Source organism: Tauraco erythrolophus, chromosome 10, assembly GCF_009769465.1.
Source record: "Tauraco erythrolophus isolate bTauEry1 chromosome 10, bTauEry1.pri, whole genome shotgun sequence".
Classification (NCBI taxonomy): Eukaryota; Metazoa; Chordata; class Aves; order Musophagiformes; family Musophagidae; genus Tauraco; species Tauraco erythrolophus.
Genome location: NC_141474.1, coordinates 14,256,061 through 14,276,935, shown reverse-complemented (window position 1 = coordinate 14,276,935; position 20,875 = coordinate 14,256,061). Strand labels below are relative to the sequence as shown.

Genomic DNA, 20,875 nt, shown 5'->3' with positions numbered 1-20,875 from the left:
GCAGGCCGGAAGCGTGGCTGGCGTGGGGGCCGGCCGTGGGGGGAGCGCTCTCGCCCGTCTGTCTGCCCTGCCGCCGGGCGCGCGGCGGCCCCGGGAAGATGCTGCCCCTCTCCATTAAGGACGATGAGTACAAGCCGCCCAAACTCAACCTGCTCAGGAAGGTGTCCGGCTGGTTCAGGTGAGCGGCCCGAGGCGGGAGAGGCTGGGCGCAGCGAGGGCCGGGGCCGTGGCCAGCCCCCGCGGAGGGGCTGCGTGAGTCAGGCTGACGCCGCGGGTGCCGAGGCCGCCCGGCGAGCGGGCCCGGCCTTCCGCCGCTGCCTGCTGCCGGACCGGCGGCGGGTGCCCCATTGTGTGCTCCGTGCGCAGGTCCATCCTGGCGGACAAGACCTCCCGCAACCTCTTCTTCTTCCTCTGCCTCAATCTCTCCTTCGCCTTCGTGGAGCTGCTCTACGGCATCTGGAGTAACAGGTACCGGGGCGAGGGGACGCGGCGCGGGAGCGGCCCCCGGCGCGCAGGAAGCGGCGCCTCCCGCCGCGGCCAGTGCCACGTCTCCCTCTCGGCAGGGCCCGGCCTCCTGGCCCGCCATCCGGAGAGGCTGGTGGGCAGAGCGTTGGGGGCCGCTGGAGCGCTTCCCCGGACCGGGAGCGACCTTGTGGGTAGCGACCGGCTCTGCCATCCCCTCGGCCGCATCCCAGCGGCTCGGGGGGGTCGCGCGACTCGGCGCTTTAGGGAGGAATGCTGTTTGGAACCGGAGTTTTGGCAGCCGTGCTGCTTGGCTTTTTGCTGAGGAGGAAGCCAGGCCTTGGCCTGAGTTACACGACCCAGGAGTCGGACTGTTCCGTGCCTACCGCTTGCTACAGAGATCCTTTGTCTGGGAATGCGGCTTCATTTGTAAGATGATAGCTGGCAAATGTGGCAAAACCCAGTACTGCACCAAACATCCTTGTCTTTGAGCGAGAAACAGGAATTAACACATCCTGGTATAGCTAAGCGGTGTTACTATGAGTAGCACATAAATTCACAAAGGTGGAAGAAACAAGAAGGACTTGACTAAATTGCTGCTGAAAAATTTATAGTAAAACATAAGCAGACATGTAAAATAACTTTAGTACTGATGTATGGTATGAAGGTAGAGAACAGACAGTGGTAGTAGTATCTCCATCATGCTTTGTTCTTCATAGAGTTGTTTTACGGTGGTACTTCAGTCTCTAAGTCAATATTTCAGTTTGAAGTGGACAGGCGTGGAAACGTCATTTAAGCCAAAAAGCATGTCCTTCCACATGGAACTTAAAGTAGTCTTTGTTGAAGACTGTAGTATAGACACAGGTTACTGGGACTTTTAATCAAGAGTCTTGAGTGAAAGCAGCAATGCAGATTTGGAAACACTTGCATCCCACTATTTATCATTTTTCTCTGAATCTCTCAAACTGTACTATAAAATCCTTAACCTTGATTACAGTAATTGCTGCTGTAGCACTAGTGAGAACACTGCTATCTTGGGCACAGACTATCTTGGCAACATGCAGACCATCTTGGATGTGCTTGATTTTGACTTTGATGTCAATTCATTTTGCAGTTACCTGAGGGTTATTGTATGCATAGCCTGTTTATTCAAGTATGGATGTTTTTTCAATAGCTCAGAAGATGCATATACTTTTCTCAACGGTTCAGGTATAAAGGGCTTTATGTTCATGTGAATTTTTGATGTATTTATTTTAAGCATAATATTTCTTTTGCTAGTGTGACCAGAAATGAAATCTATACCAGAAAAAGTCTTGTATGTGAGAGAATTAAACTGAGAAACTGAAGTAACAGTTGCCAGAAATTGTCACTGAAGAATTTCGCTTACTGGAATTAAGATGAATCTTACTTATCAAGATCACTATTCAAGTTCATTATCAAGATAAGAATTGGGATTTGCTGGATAGTTACTAGTTGTACTTCTTGTTTATATTTCAAGTCACTAATTTCAGGTATCTTTACATTAAGTCTATTCTGGACTAGAACAAAACAGTATTTTAGCAAGTGTCTCTTTAGTAGAGAAGAGTAGCAGAGAACATAATGAGGATTGCCTTCAGTCAAAGCAGACAGTTCGTGTCTTGAAAGAGTAAACACGTGACAAGCTAACAAGGACCCCTATAGGGAAAATTATTAATTGAGTTTGAAAAACACAGCTCCTTTGCTCTCCATGTGATATGCAGAAACGGAATGTTTTTAAAGGGGATTTTATGTATCCTCTTGGAGCACTTTTCTTATTCTACTGCGGCCTGCCTTGGGTACAGCCAGTGCCTGATGCTGCAAGTGTTAGAAGCATGATCTTGAATTCTGTTCTCTCTAGTGTCCTTGATGATGATGGTGAGTATAAGATAGCCAGGCTAACAGGCTGCCATGATTATTCAGATGATTCTTCCTTTGGCTCCCACAGACTAAGAAATTTATTTTTAATTGTGACTGTGAAAACTACACTTTTATCCATTTAAATTTAAGTAGATTCCTGTGAGTTCTTTGACTAGGATGTTCTTATTTCAAAATCAAATCTCATTTCAGTCACCCAGATTTTTGTTGGCACGTTATAAAAGTCGTCTTTTTTTTATTATTCTTACTTCATATATTCTCCTTAGCTTTTGTTTGCCAAGTATGTTCTTTCCTGAACTCATATAGCTATTTTGTCATTTGTATGATCCTCTTACAAATACTCTGGTATGTTGATGTTCTTGAAGCACAGACAGCAGAACTGGATGTGGTATTTTGCTAGCTGAGAGCTTGTTTAAAGTCGAAATCTGCAACTTGGGCTGTTCTGTTTTAAAATACTATTACATGTGTATTTGTGTAATTTGGTGTTAAACTTGTGTTCTTAAATCAGCTATGGAAGTGTCCTCATTTAGACACAATGTGTTCGAGTACAGGGTTTCCACTAGATTATACTCAGAACGATGTGTTCCAGTTCTAATGGAAGTTCTTGCATGCAACTCATCTTGCTGGTGGTTTCCTGGATTGCTTCTTTGCTTTAGTAATCACTTTGCACACAGTTTTTTAAGGTCTTGTTAATTTACAGGCGATTTTAAAAGAAGCCTCAGATGAAATTAGATTGGCCTCGTGCTAAGCTTCCTGTTGTTTGTGCAGCTGAATCTCTTACAGCTATACCTGTAATACAAAGCGTGTTTATGCCATGCGATGAATTGGGTTGCATTCACAGTCTGTGCTGACCCCTGTTGATAAATCCACATGCCTCTGGCTACTTGGAGATGTTAGCTTAGGTCTCAAAAGCAGCACAGCTGTGTTGGTGCTGCACCTGTGGCAAGTCTTGCCTCTGTGAGATTTGCAGGTGTGAGCACAGTGCCATGATAACTTCCTATATGATTTCTGGTTCTAGAGCTGGTATGGGATTTTGTTTCAGTAACAGGCCTTATACACTCTTCTATTTCCCAGAAGACTCTGTACAAAAAAAACCACCCTCAGAAACCACTAGCTGTCTCTGTTTAGCCATGCTTATTCCTTCCATTTCATAATCGTTGCAAACTTAGTTACTCTCACCCTAATTACCTTCTACTTGAATGTTTGGTGTGTTTTGTGTTTTTCCTCCCCACTGAATCTTCCTTACTGCTCAGAACCAAACCTAAAGTGATCTGTTTCCCTAGGGATGTCATCTGGTTTTGGGGAGGGGGAAGCTGTCACCTACACCCTTCAGTGATTTGATAGGGAATTCCATTCTGCTGCTTCATAGGCATTCAGCTAAAACCTTTGGTCTTCCTTTAAAGTTTGTTCAGAACTACTTCATCTGTGTCCTGCTTTGGTGGCTAGAGCACCTAAGGACAATTTATCGTGACATCATCCTCTGCCTTAAATGTGTTATAGTTGTATGTATGTGTACCTCTGTATGTGTCCATAAAGTATATATGTAAATAGAGAGAACAGGACTTTTGTTGTCTCTCCTCTCTTCCAAACCCACTTCTTCCACGCTTGAGTGTTTCATCTGAACACTTTGATTAATCTTGAAATTGATTTCAGTCAGGCTCAAATGGTTTTGTTTCTTAATCTGAAGTAGTTTGAACTTTGGCTAATGAAACTTTGTATTTGACTTCAGTGTGAAAAGGTGACTGTCCTCTAGAACTTATTACTGCCAATAATTGCTGTTGTTCTTCAGTTTCCAAGAACTGAGTTGTGTACATAATTGTTTTCAGACAACCAAAGGATTGGGAAAATAGAACTTTTGGGGCAATTGTAATAATAAATGCTCATCAGTGCCTCTATCAAATGTATTTTCAAATATGAAGCAATTTTTGTGTTTCAATGCACACACTTCCTTGCAGACATGCGGAACCTGTTTATTATTAGTAATCTAGTGAAATTTGGCAACTGTTGTGTATGGTGTTAGATCCAATTTACATGCAGCCTGCAAACTGATAGGAGTTCTACTGGCTAGGTTACTTGTGACCTAAGTTAAGTTGCTTTGAACTTTGTGGGGTAAAACAACATACTGAACTTTTCCTGTGTTTGTCAGTCAAGATAGTAGTTGTGCATTGGTCATTGAAATAAAGCATTTAAGAAGTGACCTTTCCGCCTCTGCTTCCTTCACCTTCTAGATCAAAGGGGAACATGGGTCTTCTAGTCAGTGCCTTGCAGCTGATAAAGCAAAGATTTGAGGACTGATTAACTTTACAAGCAGTGGCTCATCATTTTTTTAATACCACTCTATAATTTTGAACTGGAATGAGCTTGGATTCATTCAGCTGAAAGCACCGATGGAGCAAGTATTTGTTTGCTTTTATTTCTGTGTGGACATATTCCAGTCAAACTAGAAGAGTAATGGTGATCACCAGCAAAAGGACCAAATGATTGCTGTCTTTACACTTAGCAAAATGAAGAAGCAGCCATCCATAGCAACTTAGCACTCTTGCCTGTGTGTGTTTTTATTTTTTAAAATTGTTGATAGAGCACTCTGCTCTCAGGAGTACTATTGTCGCTTCCTTTGATTTAGTGTAGCTTCACCACAGTATGTTAACCTTGGATGTGTGTGATCCTAATGGAGATCAGGAAGCTGGAAACCTTGCTTTTTGCTATGACAATATAGTTAGTTATCCCTTTCTCCTCATAGTCTTGTAGTGAAAAGAACTAGATGCATCTTGGATAAATTCTATACCTGTTGATGATTCAGGCTAAACCACTGGCTAAAGGTTTGTGATTGGAAATTTGGAGACTGAGCATCAATAAATTAAAAAGAATGCAGGTCTGGTGCTTTGGCAATACCATCAGGGAGTGGCTTCTCTGCTCAGGTAAAATGTAAAAAATGATGTAAACATAAAAGATGGCTATTTAGGAAAGGTACGTAGTAGTCAAAAATACTTAATATGCATATTGTTTTCCTGTCCTGCTTTTATTTCAGGCAAAAGAGAATATGATCTTAAAATTCCCTGTGTGCTGAAACTCTGTTTTTCAGCCTGCCCTGCTCATTGAAAGCTTCAAGTTGCTGCAGTGTGAATGAACATCAAAACCAAATTCTCATCTGATGATGCATTAGTTCTCAAATAAGATACTTAACAGGAAGACTGCTGTGTGGAAGTAGACTTTTTACAGTCTTGGAATGTTTGACATAATGAACTAAAACTATAAGTGAGATTTCAGTCTTTACAGGCTTAAAATACTTTGTCACAGGCATACGTTTGTCAAAATTTTATTAAACTTTATTTTGATAGATTGATTGGGTTTTTTTACTGCAGACATTAAAGAATTTTTGACCGGTTTTCCCTATATGTAAAAAAATCTTCCAAAGTATCAAGTTTGAAAATGGATTTGAGAATATTGCTTTTGTAAATGCCTAGTGCCATCACTATGATGGTATTGGTAGTCTTCAGCAGACCAGTTTTAGTGTTATTGCAGTAGTTAACCTGTATATGCACTGTGTATAATAGATACTCAAAAGCAGTATCTTTAAATCCAATTTTCTTTTTTAACTAAATGTAAAATACATCATTTACAAATTTTTGTAGGGTCAGTATTTAAATGCAACTTGTGTGTATACACTTTTCTAGCTGAATTTGCTCATATGGTCAAACTATAAATTAAAATACAAGAACAAATACCTGCCACTAGAGTCACGTTGATGAAAGATGTGGCTGTGGGTATGTCTCCTCCAAGGGCTTTGGTTTGTGTCAGTGTATACCACTAAAATCATATGCTAGGAGGATTTTTTTTGCCAAGCACTCTTCAAAGTGCCATCTCTAAGCTGACAAAAGCAGTTTTGTCATCATATTAGTGTGGGTGATCTAGTCCTCTGTGCTAGCAAAACCATGTCTGAAGCTTAGAGACACACTGTCTACTTCTAATGTGTAAAAGACTAAATGCGGTTTTCTTCATACTCAACACATAGCATATGGAACATAACATTTTTTTCTGTTCTTTTCCAGTTTAGGTCTAATATCAGATTCTTTTCATATGTTTTTTGACTGTACTGCTCTATTGGCTGGATTAGCAGCTTCAGTTATTTCAAAATGGAGGTCAAACGATGCTTTCTCATATGGGTAAGAAACTTCAGGCTGTTACCTTAATGTATTTTAGTAAATGTCTAGGTGGTAATTTTTCACTGTATGAACAAAACCTTTTTTTGCAGAACATGGAAAAGCTATGTTGAAAGTGTGGGGTTTTAAGGTGAGTTATGTAAACCTTTAAGTTAATATCCCCCTAGAAATAGTAAAAAATGTGAAAGTGTTGCTTTTGGGCAGCAGGTTTATCACTTCTAAGACCTCTGTGATCATACTAGTGGAAACAAGTTACACAGCAGAAAGTTGCCCTGCATTGTCATGTGTTCATGGCACCAGTGAAGTTAAGAGCAGCTGCATCACGGGTTTGTCCTCACAGTGCAGTGAGGTGTGTTCCAGGGAATCTTGACAGCTGGTGCCTCCTGCCTTCTTTGGAACAGAAAGTTACAGCTGAAAGGAGCTGAGTCTCAGTTATGCTGCACCTGAGATAATAAGCCATGCTTCTCAAAACCAGCAGGATTCAACAGCTGTGGCTGCCATTAACATGGATCCTCAAGGCTGAGGTGTGTCATCCCATATTGCCCTTCAAGGATATAGCTGCTGCAGCTGGGTCTGTTTGAAGGGCACTTGGTTTCAACGTACTGTACAGTTGTGCCCTATAAAACAATACTGGTGATCCAATATTATTAGTTGGTGATACTGATTAATTAACAGCAAATGAGCTGTAACATGGGTTGCTGCATTCCCCATAGCATTTCTGACCTGAATGTCAGCATTACGCTTCAGCTGTCTTGCCTAAGCATGGATCATGTAGTTTGAAACTTAAAGCACTGTTTAATTAAGGTGGAAACTCCAGCATGCCTAGAAATGAATTTAGGAAAAATTGATTGTACCATGAACTAATTGCAGTGAAAGCAGGTTCTGTATTAATTACTGCTCTGTGTTTAAACAGCTAATGTTCCATTTATTAGAGAACCACCACAACTTAAGTCTGATGTTTGCTACATTGGAACTATGTGTTATTCTAATCTGGTTGGTTTTTATTGGAAAAAATTAGTAGCTGAAATCATTTCTACTTAAAACCTCCTCCCTACTAGAAGGAGAACAAATTAATGTATGGCTGTTTGATATTAAACAGAACTTTATATCAGCAGACTTTGGTTACATCTCGAATGGTTATCTTACTTTGTGGCTTCCAGATATACATTTATACCATAACTTCTGGTAGAGATGATCTTAAACGGGAAGATTCTGACATACTGAAAGTGTTCTTTCATCTAGATCAGGTAGTGGCTGATCTAGATTAGGTAATTTCTGTCAAAATGCAACATAGTGAATTTCATATACTTATCTGTAGTTTATATACTGCATCTTCCATTTAACAAATCTCTGTGTAATACAACTATTTGAGAACTCTTAAGATTGTACTCCAGTCTCTAAGTTCCACTTTTAATTTTCAGATTTTAAATGGAGGTGATAATATCTGCTGTTGATTTTTTTGTTTCTTGCAGGTATGTTCGAGCAGAAGTACTTGCTGGTTTTGTAAATGGTTTGTTCCTCATCTTTACAGCATTCTTCATTTTTTCTGAAGGTGTCGAGGTATGTTATGAAGTCAATTGCACTATCAATTGTCACATTTCTAGTTGTAGAGCATATTTAGTGGGGATAAAATTAATGAAATTTGTTATGTTCATAATTGGTTAAAAGTCTGTAATTTGGACAGAGAATAGGGCCATCTGAAATTGCTGGTTTGTGACCTAGAAACCCAGCTTTTTCAGTGTATCTCTACTAGCTTCTTAAATAATGTATTTTGATTATGCGTAAAGATTCCGTGAGATTTAAAGCCTGTCCTTTTTTCAGCCAGGTAAGTATGTCATAGAAAGATCTTTACTTCTCATTGTTAAAGGGCAAATGAGGCTAAGAAAGAAAGGCCAAAACTAGTCATAGAGGAGAGAAGTTAGTCATAAGAAATGGAAATACATTCTGTGAAGAAGTTGGACTAACTCATTAAAGAAAGAGCGTTATCTTCCAAATCTTGACGTCTGATATAAATGGCAAGTAGTAATAGCTTTTAACATTTACAAGGGCATTTTTCTTGAATTTTTTTTTTTTACCAGATGGTTCAGGCGATAATTTTATTATGAAAAGTTAGACATCAAGGGTGTCTGCACTGAAATGAGGTAGGATTAAGAGTAAAATTGGTAACTGATTCCGATCAGCTTGCATTAATGCTTTTACTTTTTAATGAGAGATGCACTATTAATTTGCTTAGACTTTTAGTTCAGATTACGTTCTAGTGTTGTGTTTTTTTAATTAATAGAGAACTGGGAATAGCTTTTAGGAACATATCTTCTACATAGATAAACCTGTAAGTACTTCAAAATCAGTACAAACTGGGCTGAAATTGCCTAAAAGCTTGGAAAAACTTCATTCCAAATCTAGAAACAACAACAAAACTTACTGGAAGAATTAAAAACTACTACTGGCAGGGTCAAGGGAAATGTTACGACATTGTTATTTTCCTCCTGGTCTTAGCTCTCATGCTAAGCATTCCCTTTGCTAGTGATGGTGACTCCTTTTCTCTCTGTCACTTCAAAATTTTATATCTGCTGAAGCTTTCATTGTCTTGGTATTGCCTGTACTTTTCATTCCTGTGGACAGATGGTGAATGTTTCTCTCCCCTGTCAATAGTGATTTGCACTCTTCAACACTTGGCTTCAGATGCAGATTGTGTTGGGCCTATAATGTCTTATTGGAAAAAACTTCTAAAGAAACTAGGGTAAAAAAGAATTTTAAAAAATCGATCTAGATTTTAGCAGTTTTGAAAAATGCCACAGTTTGTTCTCAGTCTCTGTTTCATTCCCTTCATCCCCTCACCCTTCTAAGGAGAGGGGAAGAAACGGCATTCTAGACTCTTGGAAGTTGCTTGGACAACTTGGATGATCCACATATTACAGCAAACTTGAATGTTTTCAAATGGTGTTGAGCCACATCTCTCAGCAAAATTAAATCTTTTGATAAAAGTTAGCTGGACTATCAGAATATTCTACTATACTTTCACAGCTTTAACAATAAAACTTCAGACAGTAAGAATTAGTCTGTGTACCATCCTAAAAACTGAAAGTCCTGAGTAATTTCTAATTATGTCTTTATGACTGTTTGAGAATGTTCCTGTATCTAAAAAGTTTTTTCAGTGCCTTTTAATAATGTAAAGAGATTGTAAAACTCTACATTTGTTTCTTGTTTTCTTGCTTTTTGTTAATTTTGTGGTTTTTTTGTTTTTTTTTTTTTTAGAGAGCACTTGAGCCTCCTGACGTGCATCATGAGAGACTTCTTCCTGTTTCTATACTAGGATTCATTGTAAATCTTATAGGAATATTTGTTTTTCAACATGGAGGTCATGGGCATTCACATGGCTCTGGTAGGATGTCTATAATTTTCAGTACTGTTTCCTTTCTTGGCACCCTGTGTTCCAGGACCTAATTCTCCAATGAGAACCCCAGGATTAAATTTTAGTGTCTCTTTAGTGGCAATCCTAGCCAAATGTATATGTGACTTGTTGCAATGTTGACTTTTATGTTTTATCACTAGCTCTAGTATGTCACTATCGTACTGTTCATGTTAATATCCATTAACTAGAAGACCTAGGACTTCAGAATCTGCTTTCTGAACATGCACTCTTCTGCATCTTATTGGAAGAGATTTGCTGAGTGTCTTTTGGATAAAATTAAGCTGGAGTTAAGTGAGAATGTGGCTGGAAAATTTATAAAACAATATCTGAACCAAATTTTAAGTATGGGATGATTCAGCTTAGTGTCTTGTGAATTTAGCTAGAGAATTTATTTACCTAAGTATATGTGGTAAACTTTTTTTTTCTGCAAAGCTAGTTGGTATCTTTCAGCTTAACATGTAAACTGATAAAGAGTGGTGGAAGAAAATAGTCTTTGGTCTTTAAGCAGCAATTTAAGCTTGAATTTTTAATGTGTGAACAATAGCCAATTTCTGGTTTCATAAACCACCTATTTTTATTGTGCTAGTGTCTGATTATGTGTAACTTTTCAAATTGTTCTAGAAGTGTAGCACAACTTGTCTCAAAAGTGGAAATGTATAAAAGCACCTGACGTCTCAAATCGGGTATATATTTTATATGGCTGCACAGTGTAGATTTAGATGACAAACAGCTTGTGTTAATTTGCTTAAAGCCATACCTTAAGATGACCTTAAAGATTAATAGGTTTTGAGTAGCTTAGAAACAAATGTAAGCATACCTTTATTCAACACTTAGATTTATACTCTGGTGATACTTGTTTATAGGGCATGAACACAGCCATTCTCTATTTAATGGTGGTCTCAGCCACGGACACAGTCATGGAGGTCATGGTCACAGCCATGAACATAAACATGCCCATGGACACACTCACGATCATGGCCATAGCCATGGACACTCTCATGGTCAGAATTACTGTCATGGTAAGTACTTATTTAACATCATAGACCATCTTGACTCGGTTTAAATTTGCTATTAATAATTTACTAAAAAAAAGAGAGGTGCTGGCAGCTTGTTGTGAACACACCTGGAAGTAGTTTCGCTAAATGTGTGGTATGTTGTGCCACTGCCGTGTTTTGTGCCTCATTTTGGTAAACGCTGTTTCGCTTGCAGTAAGTTCAGCGTTAGTTTTCAAAGGTTTTGCTTTACCTACATTTTCTGAATGTTCACCATAATGTTATGTGTTGGCAAAAGATAACACAGATGTATGCTATAGCAATTAGTTGTCAAGTGCTCTGTTTCAATTTTTTGTTAAAATCAATAGACAAAGTTAAGCTGCTTTGCTACTGTTCTTCATTTGGAGAATTTTATGTATATTAGGAAAGATGAATGAGTGATTTTTACTTTGAGTACTTTGGGATTGATATGTTGTAGTTGATTTGTGATTGCAAATGTAAGATTTTCCCTGTCTTGTGTAGTTGTAATCTGTTTTAAAGATGGTTAGAAAAAAGGTACTTGGTATTTTAGTTATGCTTAAATCTTTTCTATAAAGGCAAACAATCTGTGAAGAGACACCCATGCAAAATATGATCAGTAGCCTTCACTATAGGAGAAGAGAGAGCGTGGTTACTGCCTATTTGAAACAATGTAAATGAAAGCCTTATAGTAATGCAGTCAATCCTGCCTGCCTAAGCCATAAACAAGAATCTGATGTGACTGGAAATGTGCACGTTCAGAGCGGGGAATAGTGTGGTAACTTGCAGGCACGAGGTGACAAAGAGTATAAAAATATTTACTAGTCCCTTCCTTGCTATTTTTAGTAGAAAGTTCGTGCTTGTTTTCCAAGTGTTCTCCTGGAGTTTGGTTGGAAAGCAGGAGCTCCCCCTCCTGCCTCTTCCTTACTCTCCCTATTCCCCTCCACCCCATTGGAACAGCAAATATAGTTTTCTGGTTTGTGCTGTTTGATATTCAAATCAATTTTTGCATAAATTATGTATCTTCACTAGAAGTCATTTGCTATCCTTTAACAAGTTTTTCTTAAAATATCTTTCTGGCGTGTTCCACAGAGACGTTAATGGCTTGGATGAGAGGATTTTTGGACTTAGTGTCTGCCTTCTCCAAGTCTTATCCTTGTTTCTTTACATTAGGTATATATGCTTGCTTCAGTGAAATATTTCTGGTTAGCAAATTTATTTGACCTTACTCTTCTTGCTTATGTGTATGGCTTGTATTCTTGAGGGGGCTTTATTTTGCTAAATACCAGAAAAGTCTTATTTCTCAGTTTGTTTTCATTAAAAACAAATGTTGATTTTTGTGTGTATATATATATAAAAACCCTGTAAAAGTGGTATCTTCTTTTCAAAAACCTTGTTCTAAGATGTTTAACTTAATTGCTGCGTTAAAAAACAATAGTTAAGAGTAAAAGCTGGTCACTGTGAGCAACTTCTCTCTTCAAGAAATTTCAGAAAGGAAGACCATAACAGAATATACCACTAAAGAGAGCCTTTGTGTAGGTTAATATGCCAATGATTGTCTTCACAGATGACCATTCTCTCGAAGGGATGGCTGGATCCAGCAAACAGATTTTACAAGGTATGTGAAAATAATATAATGATTTATTAGTTGTATCATCGTCTGCCTACCTGTGACTGTTTGTCACACGTCTGTTTTAGAGGGTGCCTCTGGAAAAATGCTACATTTTTCTTAGAGGAGGTATTTTATGAAGTCCCCTTCCACCTGTAGGTAGAGCAGTGCCATACCCTGTGTGTGGCTAGGTGTTGAGACATTTACTGAAGTCTAAATGTAATGCAGTGTCAACATAGTTTAAAAGGGAGATCCCAAAAGCTGGGATTCAGCTTCTGTTACTGATGCTGAAAAATTAAATAAGAAAAATCTAGGAAAGAGTGGTTAAAAGCAGAAACCTAAGGAGCCTAATTGCAATGTATGCTCTGGAAAGTGAAAGATAGTATTATTAAGATAGGATGTATTTGAAAAATGCAGATTGATATAATTGTTAAAGGGTACCTGTGCTTAAAACTTGAATTTCATTGAGCTGTTACAGTCAGTTTAGACAAGATGGTGATTGACTCCAAATTGATTGAAGGAATACTGGAGTCCATGGTATTAGTGTAAATAAATTACTGATAATTTAGATGTCAGTTTTGAGCTTTGATTAATTTTTTTTTAAGTGTTCAAAAGTTAGAGGGAGACAATTATGTAATGGAAGTAGGTAATTATTATTTGGCATACCCAAATGTATGTACTGTTTTCTCTTACTGGATGATTTTCTGGCTTGTCTGTAGTCCTTGAAAAGGAACATTTTCAACCTTTTCCAGAATTTATAGTATACCATATTACATATATGTATACTTGGTATTTCATTAGAAGATATTTGAAAGTCAATCTTTTCATGAGAGGCACATTTTAATTGAAGCATATTAAAAGGACACAATTTTATGTCACTTTATTTTAATTTTTCAATACCGTGGTGGATCGGCTCTGGCCAGCAACTAAGCAGCCAGCAGCTGCTCGCTCACTCCTGCAGTGGGACAGGGAAGAGAATAGCAATAAAGCATTGGTGTGTTATCAGTTTTAGTCACCAGTCTAAACCACAGCATCATGCAGGCTGCTATGGAGAAAACCAAACTCCATCCCAGCCAGACCCACTACAAATATAGACTCGTTTTTATGAGGAGTAATTATCTGAGTCTGGAGAATTGTATTCAAAAAGCTGTTTCTGAATGGCTGTTCCCATTATTGCCAGCAGAGAGCTCCAAAGACTAAGTTTTAGCTAGCTGCAAAGTGTTTGTTTCTTTGTCTTTTAAGGTAGTGTGTAATTCTTCAAAGCAAGAGTGAAGTTGTTCATGTCTGCAGTATTGCTTGATTCTCAAAATCATTTGTCTTGGATTTCTGTGCCAAATAACTTCTACAAGATATCGTCAATGAAACATTAGCATCTTTCAAAGCTGTACAGAGCTGTTTCTGTTAAGCCTTCCCATCTTATACAGTGCTTACTCTTGTCTGTAGGCATCAGGGAACATGAGTTTCTTTACTGTAATACGGGTGGATATCGAATGAAAAAAATTTAGCTACGTCTGTTAATCGCTGCTTAAGTTGATAGCCATGCTGTGAAATACCCCTAGCTGCTAATTGCAGAAAATAATGTACATTCTTCACATGGTGTGTATTCCACAGATACGTTGAAATCCTGAGATCGCTTTCTGTGTACCTGACCAAAAATCGACCACAGATTTAACAAGCATAAATCATCTTATCTAGTTCTTGCAACCTTCTCCATGAAGTCTTTGAAATACTCCATTATCTCCATTTTACTCCATTTGCTTTAGAATGCAAAGTTGTAATGATATCAATTAATTTCTTACAGGTGTATTTCTACACATTGTTGCAGACACGCTCGGAAGTATTGGTGTAATTATATCTGCTATATTGATGCAGAACTATGGTCTAATGATAGCAGATCCTATTTGTTCAATGCTGATAGCACTACTTATAGGTGTAAGGTAAGTGTTGCTATCACTGATATTTGGTAGTATTTTTGATGCTAGTTACAGCAAAAATTACAGCTCAGAAGAAAAGGTTTGTCTGTTATGCTAACAACTTACGACATTTGCTTTTCTTCTGAGATCAATATGTTCCCTCTGTTCTGTCCAGCAATTCTGGTGTGCTCTTACATGAGCTGTCTTTCTTTTCTTTTTCTACAGCCACAACTATTGCTCTTAAATCTGCATATTTTACCTCTGTTTGCATAATACTATAAAAATGTCTTTCAGGTTCAAACTGTAGAAAGCTTCTTCTCTGTATTTAGTACATGCTTATATAAACCAGTGTACTCCAGTAAATGGAGCAGAATGGCTTCAGGGCAGCAGAGTTGAGCCTGCTGGCACAGGATGTGCCCTTGTCCTTGACAAATCAAGGCTGGTAACTTTTTTTTTTCCCCTGGCAAGAACTGTCTTTTCCTTTGTATTTGTATTCTGAGACATCCTTATTCCTTTTAAGATCTGATGGAAATGCTTCAAGTAGTTCTGGGCTTTCCTGGTTGTTGCTTCCCAAGATCACTGTAAATGTGATGCTATTTGGATTAGTCTGGACAAGCAAACATTTCATTCAGCAATGCTGTTGTTGGGGCTTTTCTGGCAGCAGTTTCAGTGGTGGCGCAGGGCAGAGTGCCACAACTCTAATTGCAACCTAGTAACTGAACACCTTTGTCTCTTCAACCGTGGTGAATGTCATCTGGTTAACTGCAGCTACTTAGGCTTATACCATATATGGCATGTTTATACCCTGTACATGGCAGCATTCACAGAATTATTCATGTGAATCTCCCTATTTATCAGAGTGGGGAAACATGCTTCAGGCACTAAATGCCCATAGAAGTCTGTGTGCTAGAGGTCACTATTAAATTACCACTTTACAGGAGGTTTAAGTAAAAATATTAAGTTTATGTAATTTCATAAAGGATAAATTATTGCAAACTAATTCTATTACTGAAATCTCAAAAAACGGGAAAGAAAATGTACAGGTTACCAAGGGGGAAGAAACTATTGCTGAGGGTAATAGCTGAGTAAAACACAGGTTTCCATACACTTTGTATTTTAAGGATCTAGTTTCATGTGCAGCGAACCACATGTGGAATGCTGATCAGAAAATAGCACCTGAATGAGATTTTTTCTTCTATTCATACAGAGGTTGGAAGAAGACTGTCTTCCATAATAGAATTTTCTTGATAAAACTGTTTATAGGTCTCCTAGCACAGTTAGGAAGAATGTCTGAGGTCCATGTTCTATGCTGAAAATGCTGGAGAAGTTCCCTGTTTGATGTGTCTTTTGACCTGATACCATACCTCAGCCTGTAACATTTTGTTGGTCCATGATGCTATAAATGACCTCTAGAATCATTCTGCTGAGGGCAGTCAGCTGCATCGTAGTCAGTAGAAGCAAGCCTGCGGACTGGCACATCCTGGCACAGCAGTGGAGTGAACGCTAATTGCAGGGTTTGGGTTGGTTTTTTTAAGCAGTCCAGCAGACTTAACTAGTGGTGGCTTTGCTTGAAATGCACTTAAACGAGATCATAAACAAGATGACTGGAAATTTCAGATATATATTCTTTGAGAGCTTGTCAACTTGTTATTTGGGAGGTAGACTTCTTTCTCAGGAGAATGTCTTTTTATGTGTGTATCTTTGAGCTCTTGTGCTGGCCTTCTGTCACGTGTTCTCGAATGCCAAATTACTGTATCGGATTAGGAGTTGCCTATAGTACAGGTGCTTTTCTGTCATCAGGAAGATATCTGAGAAAACCATTGTGAATATTGCAGGTGGCTACATTAGTATCAGTCTAAAGTCATGGTGGAAGAGTGGTCCAGATTTGAATCTTTTCTGTTAATTTTTAGTTAATGAAGATACACTATTCTGAATGTTACGGTCTAGAAACCTTGCTTGTTGTATATGAAAGTAAAGTCTGCATTGAGCAAGTTATTTTCATGAAGTTGGATGTTCCCAATAAAATACAAACTGGCAAATGAATTTTTACTCGTGTTGGTTGGTGACTTTCTCCTCTAAGGGAGGATCCTCAGACCAGTCAAGAGTATCAGTTTGGATGTGTGTTTAGTCCAAGTAGTTAATAGGCTTTCCAGCTGGAAAGAGCTTGCATAGAGATGAATTAGAACAGAATTGTAGATGCAAATTCAAGGCTTGAAAGTATAGTAAGATACCTTGAAAGTAGTCTTTGGATTCCTAATTTTAAAACGTAGTTTTCTTAATCAGCTGAACAATCTGAGATACTGTCACCGTTGAGATTTGGGAAGGATTATATTCTTGCAGTATGGTGGGTGTTATTAGAAGTATATATTCAGAAACATGTTTGAATTATTTCCAACAAAAACAGGTTTGTTTTCTGATGCTGAGCTTTAGGTGTATGTATTTAGAAGAGGAATTGTTGTTCTAGGTGCAGGAGGAGCAAATGATGGTATGACAGTACTAACGTATATGGATTTGAGACTAGTGAGAATCCGTTTTGTCTTTTAACAAATTAAATTGGCGTGTTTTTTTGGCCTGATGAGAGGTTGTCATAGAAAGATGTAAGGAATGCTTTAATGTGGCACCATTGTATAACCAACTCGCAGCTTTTATATCCTGTAAAGATACTATGATGCAAGTAGTACAAAGTAGCCTAGAGAAGTAAGTAGATTAAAATGACAGAATAACAGATGTTGAATTTGGTATCCATTACTGGATGTGAGATAGTATTTATGAAATCACATGGTATTTTGCTCTTTCTTGAAATAAGCAAATGAGTGTAGTAGACTGACAAAACTATCACCAAGAACTTTAAAGTTCTCAACTTTTCATTATCTGAGTATATATTGAAATTTTCTTTAAACTGAAAATTATCTCACTGAATTTTGTCTCAAATTTTACAAAAATAAATAATTTGCAGTTCAATTTGATAATTTTCCTGAAACTGATGATTAAACATAGTTTAATTTTAAAATATATATCAGTAAATCTGCATTAGTATCTTAAACTTTGCATATCCAAGCAAATATTTAATCAAAATGTGGATATCATAGTGCACTTACTTAATGACCTCGAAGTACACTAAAAATGTATCTGTTGCAATTTATTTATGCCATTGCAGTAAGATGTGTTTTTGTTGAAAGTCTGATGATACTGTGTTCATACAGGTCATTAGATTTTAAATATAAAATGCATACGTTTTAGAAATGTATATCGAACATTTTCTATAGTCCAAATATATCAGGCAAAAGTGTAAGCTGTATAGAGTTTGTTTTTAGTTAAACTGTAAAAGTAATGTTTTTGATTCATGTACAGTTAATGTTTGAGATAAAAAGCTGAATGAGGTGATGGTGATAAGATGCCTTTAGAGGTTCATGGGACTCTGAGGACCATTTTGATAGCTTGCTTTTTAGCGAGGAAATTTGCAAGAAAATGTTACACAAAAAATGAAAGACAAGCTAAAATTAAGAAATTACTGTGTAATTGGTGAATTTAGTGTTTAATACTTGGTACATTTTTAGTAGTTTGAGGTTTTAATGAAGTTTATTTTTGCTTTTTTTTTCTGAATAAAATGTGCATATACCACTTAACCTGGTGGTGATTTGGCTTCAGTCGTGTATCCTCCGAGTTACTGCTTAATGGTCTGAGTTTGATTTATAGAGTGTTCAGGACATAAGTAGGGGGTGGGTTTGAACCACAGCTCCTTTCCTTTTGTTTGTAATCTGTATTCTTTCGGGAATGCTTATGTGTTGAAAGAGGGAATAAAGGCAGAACACATCCTTATTCCCTTCCATGAAACTGTGTCTAATAAGCCAATAGAATATCAAAGCAGTTGCATACGAGTGCAGAGGGGCTTGCTTCAGTGTTGGGCACCTCTCTGATTTACTCGAGTCTTGCGTGCTCCTATTAGTGGGTCTTTTCTGTTCAGTTTTCTGAAATTATGACAACACTTGCCAAGAGAAATCACAAAAATATCTGTATAGGATGACTAAAGAACTTGTCATTGCAGTATAAAGCTGTACAGCCTTTAATTTGTAACCTATGTTGTCTCGTGCAGATGCACGAAGGGTTGAGCAATGCCTCTTCAGAGAAATGTGCTGGTTTTGGCTGAGATAGAGTTAATTTTCTTCCCAGCAGCTAGTATGAGGCCGTGTTTTGGTTTTGTGCTGAAAACAGTGTTGATAACACAGGGATGTTCTTGTCACTGCTGAGTAGTGCTTATACAGAGTCAAGACCTTTTCTGCTTCTCACCCCACCCTGGGCTGCGGGTGCACGAAAAGCTGGGAGGGGACACAGCTGGGACAGCTGGCCCCATCTGACCGAAGGGATATTCCACACCATATGACATCATGCTCAGCATATAGAGCTGGGGAAATAGGAGTAAGTGGGGGATATTTGGAGTGATGGCATTTATATTCCCAAGTGACTGTGACATGTGACAGAGCCCTGCTTTCCTGGGGCTGGCTGAACACCTGCCTGCCGATGGGAAGGAGTGAATGGATTCCTTGCGTTGCTTTGCTTGCACACGTGGCTTTTGCTTTACCTATTAAACTTTGTCTCAACCCACGTACCTTCTTACTTTTTACCCTTCTGATATTCTTCTCCATCCCTGATGTTCTGGTACAGAGAGGCAAAGGCATTAAGTCAGATAGGTTCCACTCCGCAAATTTCATTATACTTGCTGTAGAAAGTTGTGTTTTCTCCCTTTATATATTTATCTGTTGAGCTTTGAGAAGCAGAGAGCTTGGTAGTTTGTGGTGTCTCAATTAGAGGGCTATATCCTCTAATCTTTTAAAATCTCTGCATCATAAATCTATGGCCAGTTCTGAAGGGTGAAGCTTGTGTGGTTGGGGGGGTTGTAGCTCTTGAGTGTTCCTGGATGCTGCCACTAATATCTGATTAATCTTTCTTTGATTACTTTCTGTACTATCTCATGCAAGTGTCCATTTAATTATAAAGCACAAATAGGACATGCTTATCATAGACAAGTCTGTTTTACTAGCATTTTGTTTGAAGTCTTTTTTTTTAAAAAGCGTGGCTATATCATAGTTGTTCAAATTGATACTCTTCAAGTTTTTTCCAAGGTGTTTTCCTCATAATTTAATGTGCCTGAATCGATAAACAATTTCTCAAGTCTTTAAACTGCTTTTAATATTTAAAACTAAATGTTTATTTATTTTTTAGCCTTAGTATTCCAAGCCTTATTCTGAAATGTTGAAGCAATTTTAATATTTTGATAACTATGTGAAATTAGTCATCACACAAAAGCCACAACTCAGTATGAAGCAAGAAGTTTGTCTGAAACCACTGTTGGAGCCATATGTTTCTAGAAAGGCACCATAGACTAAATATGATACTAGATTGAATACAGCATGCAGACTACATATTAAGTGGTCAAAGAAATGAGGCAATTTACTTCAGTCATTTAGTGAAGTTGTTCCCATGTGTTACATCACTTTTACATACAAGTCTAGAGCTGCTTGAACATGGTATAATATGAAAGTGCTTTGGGGGAGGACATGCCTGTAACATTTGGGGTATATGCCTATAATATTTGGGGTGTAACAGTAGAAAAAATAGCACTTTTTTAAAATGAATTGCTGCATTCACTAAGATTCAGAAGGAGTGTTCTATAGCAAAACTCCTCCAGACTAGTATGCTTGTCAATGTTGTTTTGAGCCATCCTTGCTAAATGGCATGCACTACTTTCTTTTACAAGGTAATGGTACCTGTCAGCCTTGCTGAGAATCAAAGTACTATGTTATTATGAGAACAGACAATTTAAAATTGGAAAAGTAAATGTTAAACCTGTGATCCTTGTCTAGAGCAAAGTCTGCAGTCTGATTAAAATTGCCATTGCCTAACAGAAAAATTTTATTAAAATTCTGAAATAGGCTGACAATCTTGGCACTGCAGATGTGGCTGGTGGCTAGAAAAGATTTTGAAATCTGGCTATAGATTTTTCAGCTATGGTATTTGAAGAACCATAGCTGATCTTGAGTCTTAGCAATGTTTTTACCTTCACAAAATCTATCACAAATATCCTCTATTTTCTACAGTGCTGAGAGCACTAAATGAATTTCCTGTGGTGCTGTGACTATGGCTGTATAAAGGGTTCTTTACCTCAGAGTTGTTTTCAGCCTTGTCCGAGATCATGACAATGCCAGAGTCTTGCTAGCTGTGCCTATAAAAACAATGGCATAAACAGCATGGGACTGGAATGGGTATGAGTATTACCTGAATGTGATGATGCAAGTTGATTAAGAGTGTGATGCTTTCACTCTTCTTTGTTAATCAAGCCATGTGTAGTAGTGGCAGGCAGTAGATTTATCAGATTCATGTAAATGGCTTTTATCTGTTGGAACACCTTTTGCTTCCTC

At 38.1% G+C, this 20,875-nt stretch overlaps 1 protein-coding gene across 2 annotated transcripts in view; it reads left to right on the top strand.

Annotated features, from left to right (window-relative positions):
• The first annotated feature begins 60 nt into the window (after positions 1-60).
• The window catches only part of SLC30A7 (solute carrier family 30 member 7), a 30,770-nt gene continuing 9,955 nt past the window's right edge, over positions 61-20,875 (top strand). The window contains exons 1-8 of one of the 2 annotated variants that reach the window (XM_086617515.1): positions 61-178; positions 367-468; positions 6,405-6,518; positions 7,988-8,075; positions 9,771-9,897; positions 10,791-10,928; positions 12,505-12,555; positions 14,348-14,483. In XM_086617515.1, coding sequence (XP_086473641.1) covers positions 99-178; positions 367-468; positions 6,405-6,518; positions 7,988-8,075; positions 9,771-9,897; positions 10,791-10,928; positions 12,505-12,555; positions 14,348-14,483 — 836 coding nt within the window. In that variant the 5' untranslated portion in view covers positions 61-98. Of the gene's footprint in view, positions 179-366; positions 469-6,404; positions 6,519-7,987; positions 8,076-9,770; positions 9,898-10,790; positions 10,947-12,504; positions 12,556-14,347; positions 14,484-20,875 lie in introns of both variants that reach the window. The other variant, XM_086617514.1, reaches the window with a different exon arrangement.